The 3,035-nt window shown below is 38.3% G+C and overlaps 1 protein-coding gene across 1 annotated transcript; it reads right to left on the reverse strand.

Annotated features, from left to right (window-relative positions):
- Positions 1-341: 341 nt before the first annotated feature.
- LOC129441613 (macrophage mannose receptor 1-like) lies at positions 342-2,158 on the reverse strand. The gene is made up of 3 exons (XM_055201265.2): positions 1,213-2,158; positions 774-1,136; positions 342-688 (listed from the first exon to the last, which is right to left on the reverse strand). The coding sequence occupies exons 1-3, from the start codon at positions 1,247-1,249 to the stop codon at positions 342-344; spliced, it is 747 nt and encodes a 248-aa protein (XP_055057240.2). The 5' UTR covers positions 1,250-2,158.
- Positions 2,159-3,035: the final 877 nt, after the last annotated feature.

Here is a 3,035-nt window from a genome sequence, read left to right on the forward strand (position 1 = left end):
TGTCTTGCGAATTTTTCGCTCAAGTTGAATACTTTCAACTTGGGCAAAGACGCGTTTGAGGCGAATAGTGCGTGTTTTCATGGAAACCGCACCGCCTATATTGCGCCATTCGCATCCCCCCATGTGAGGACGTGTCTGATCGTATCTTTGCATTGCCTTTGTATGTAATTTACTCACGCAAATCGTTAAACTCGCGTCTGGTGTGATCCCACAGTTATTGTTTGCTTTATATGGTTTACAATTTGCACACTTTTATCTTTTGTGTATTTAAGTTTAACTTGTTTTAATTATTATGTGTGTCCACTGTATTTTAACCCATGGCCTTTGTGCTGCTGAAAAGTTCATTTGTTAAACTCACCTCCATTGCAGATGAAATTGTACTTTTGGTCACAGCTGTATCGAACCCATTTCCCAGAGTCAGTTGTTGACATAGCAGCACAGTTACCATATTTCCCCAATGGATGTCCTGCTGCCCAGTTTTTAAAGGTGAGGTTCCACTGATCAGACCACTGCCAAGAGTCTGAGTACAGACCGATCCAGAAGCTAGGAGGACTTCCAAGAACTGCATGTAGCTGTTGCTGCTCTTGAGAGTTGTGGACAGTGGCCAGATCAGTGTGATACCGTCTGCAGTAAGTCTGAGCATCTGTCCAGTTTTTCAAAGAATTTATTTTGACATATCCAGTACTTGCTATTGAGAGATGCAAAATAAAAACACATTTCAGCTCCTCTTAGATAAACTGAATGTTAACAAACTCAATAAGCTGACTACTTACCATTGTAACACGCTATACTATAGTAGGTTTCACACCGATTAGAGTACCAAGCATTATTGTAATTTGAAACACAATCTCCAGTTCCATAAGGTGCTCCTCTGTTCCATGCATTGTACTGTGAAATGGTATCTTCTCCATTTGACCAAACCCAACGGCTCTGGATTGCCGTCTGCAGTCCAATCCACACTGATCCTCTGTACCCATCATTCACTGAATTTATTATCCTGTACACATCATCCATCGAGTCTACAGTAGCCAGATCACTGTTTCTCTCTCTACAGTAACTCTGAGCATCTGTCCATGTCATATTTATGTTTATGTACTGATAATTTCGCAAAAGACCAGAAGCACTGAACAGAAGTCCTGTTAAAATGAACATGTCTAAATATATCCATGTGCACACATATACTTAAGAAAAAAAGATTTAAATGACACCAACCTGACAGCAGAAGCAGCACAAACAAGCTCATGTTCATAACTGCTGTCACAGCTCCTCTCTGATATTTCACAATCACTGGTACTAGCAACCTACTATTCAAGCAAAGACAATATGACAAAAATTTCAATACGCTACTTATGCACTGTTTAAGAGGTTTCGTGTCCACATCTGGAGTTCACATCTTCTTGCACTTACCCAAAATTATCTCAGTGCCGCATTTATCCTTGTTAACACTGTCAATTATGTCTTAAGTACAGTTCAAAAATAAAATGCATGTGAAACAGTATATTGTATCTGTGCATTACAGTAGATCTTAAAGAGACAGCTGATCAGATATACCTTAAAATTAATGTTAATTAAGATTAATTTAAACAACAATGAACAATGGTTTATTAGGGATACATCTACATTTAATTTACAGTGAATGCAGTATTATACTTCCCAGATAGCAAGCACATGTGGGCCACTTCAGGCAAAGATGCGGCACTGCTGGTCTTCTTATGGCCCAAATAAAAGGGATGTGATCCTAAAGTTGTTTTTAGGCAAAATGCGGTGCCCACAGCAACATGTCATCTGAATATCAACCTAACGTGGCCCATCCGACAAATAGTGAATATGGCTGCAATATCAAACAACAAATATGGGCCACCTTTGGCAAAAATGCTGCACAACAGACATGGTTTAATTTTGGAATAAACCAAATGTGGCCTGGTTCTTTACAAACATATCCGGGCCAGTTTTGGCAAAGTTATGGCACAGTAAGCACCGGCTCATATGGGTGTGAGTCTGAAGTGGCCCATATATGATGTAGCAAATTTGGCCCAGTTCTTTTAAAACATATCCGGGGCAGTTTTGGCAAAGATATGGCACAGTAAGCACTGGCTCATGTGGGTGTGAGTCTTTAGTGGCCCATATATGATGTAGCAAATGTGGCCCAGTTCTTTAAAAACATATCCGGGCCAGTTTTGGCAAAGATATTGTTATGTCCTGTTTTAATGTTCACACAATGTTTAAAACAACAACTATTTTTCATATTGACTTGTTTGCTTGTTATGTAAATGATAGAGAAACATTGCATTTCATTATTTTAAAACTGTTATAAAAGATGATTTCTGAACGTTCAGTAAAAATATTGCTGTAGAAAACACAATTCACTTTTTAGGTTTAGATGTTGATGTTTTGTTTAATTTTAAGTCACAATTATTGTGATTAGTGTTTGTTTTAGTTGGACCCTTAACTTCTTCACTCGTTTTTCCTGTTTGCCTTACTTTGTGTGTATAAAACACATTTGTTATGGTAATGTAAAGTTAATAGTGCAATTCTGTGTTGGTTGGTATATAATGACAAAAATCATTGTCTAATTAATTATCTAATCAGATTTGTCATTAAGAAGTTTTAGAAATTTTGGAAAAAAATTAATTGATTTTTATTTGGGACATACAAACATCAAGAATCAGACTATGAATCTCAACTATGGTGACAAAGAACATTGTAAAAAGTTAATTGTTTATCCATGTCGCATTGTAGCATGAAGTTTTTCATTCGCAACCGTGTGGTCCACATGGTTGAGATTCATACTCTGATTGTGGCATCACTCTGGCTTGCTCGTGGTTGAGATGTGTCAAACAGGAGTGGACCACACACGTGCCATCACTCTTTGCCAGGCGTGGGCCGGAGAAAGGTGTTGGAACTGGGCCGAATCTGGCCCAAAATTTAAATCAACTATTACACAGATTTGGGCCAGATCTGCATTATTTGCTTTGTGCTTGGCTGACATGTGGCATTTCTGTGGTTTGCTTGTGGTAAAGATCTGGAAAAAAGGG

The sequence above is a fragment of the Misgurnus anguillicaudatus genome, chromosome 2, assembly GCF_027580225.2.
Source record: "Misgurnus anguillicaudatus chromosome 2, ASM2758022v2, whole genome shotgun sequence".
In the NCBI taxonomy this organism is placed as follows: Eukaryota; Metazoa; Chordata; class Actinopteri; order Cypriniformes; family Cobitidae; genus Misgurnus; species Misgurnus anguillicaudatus.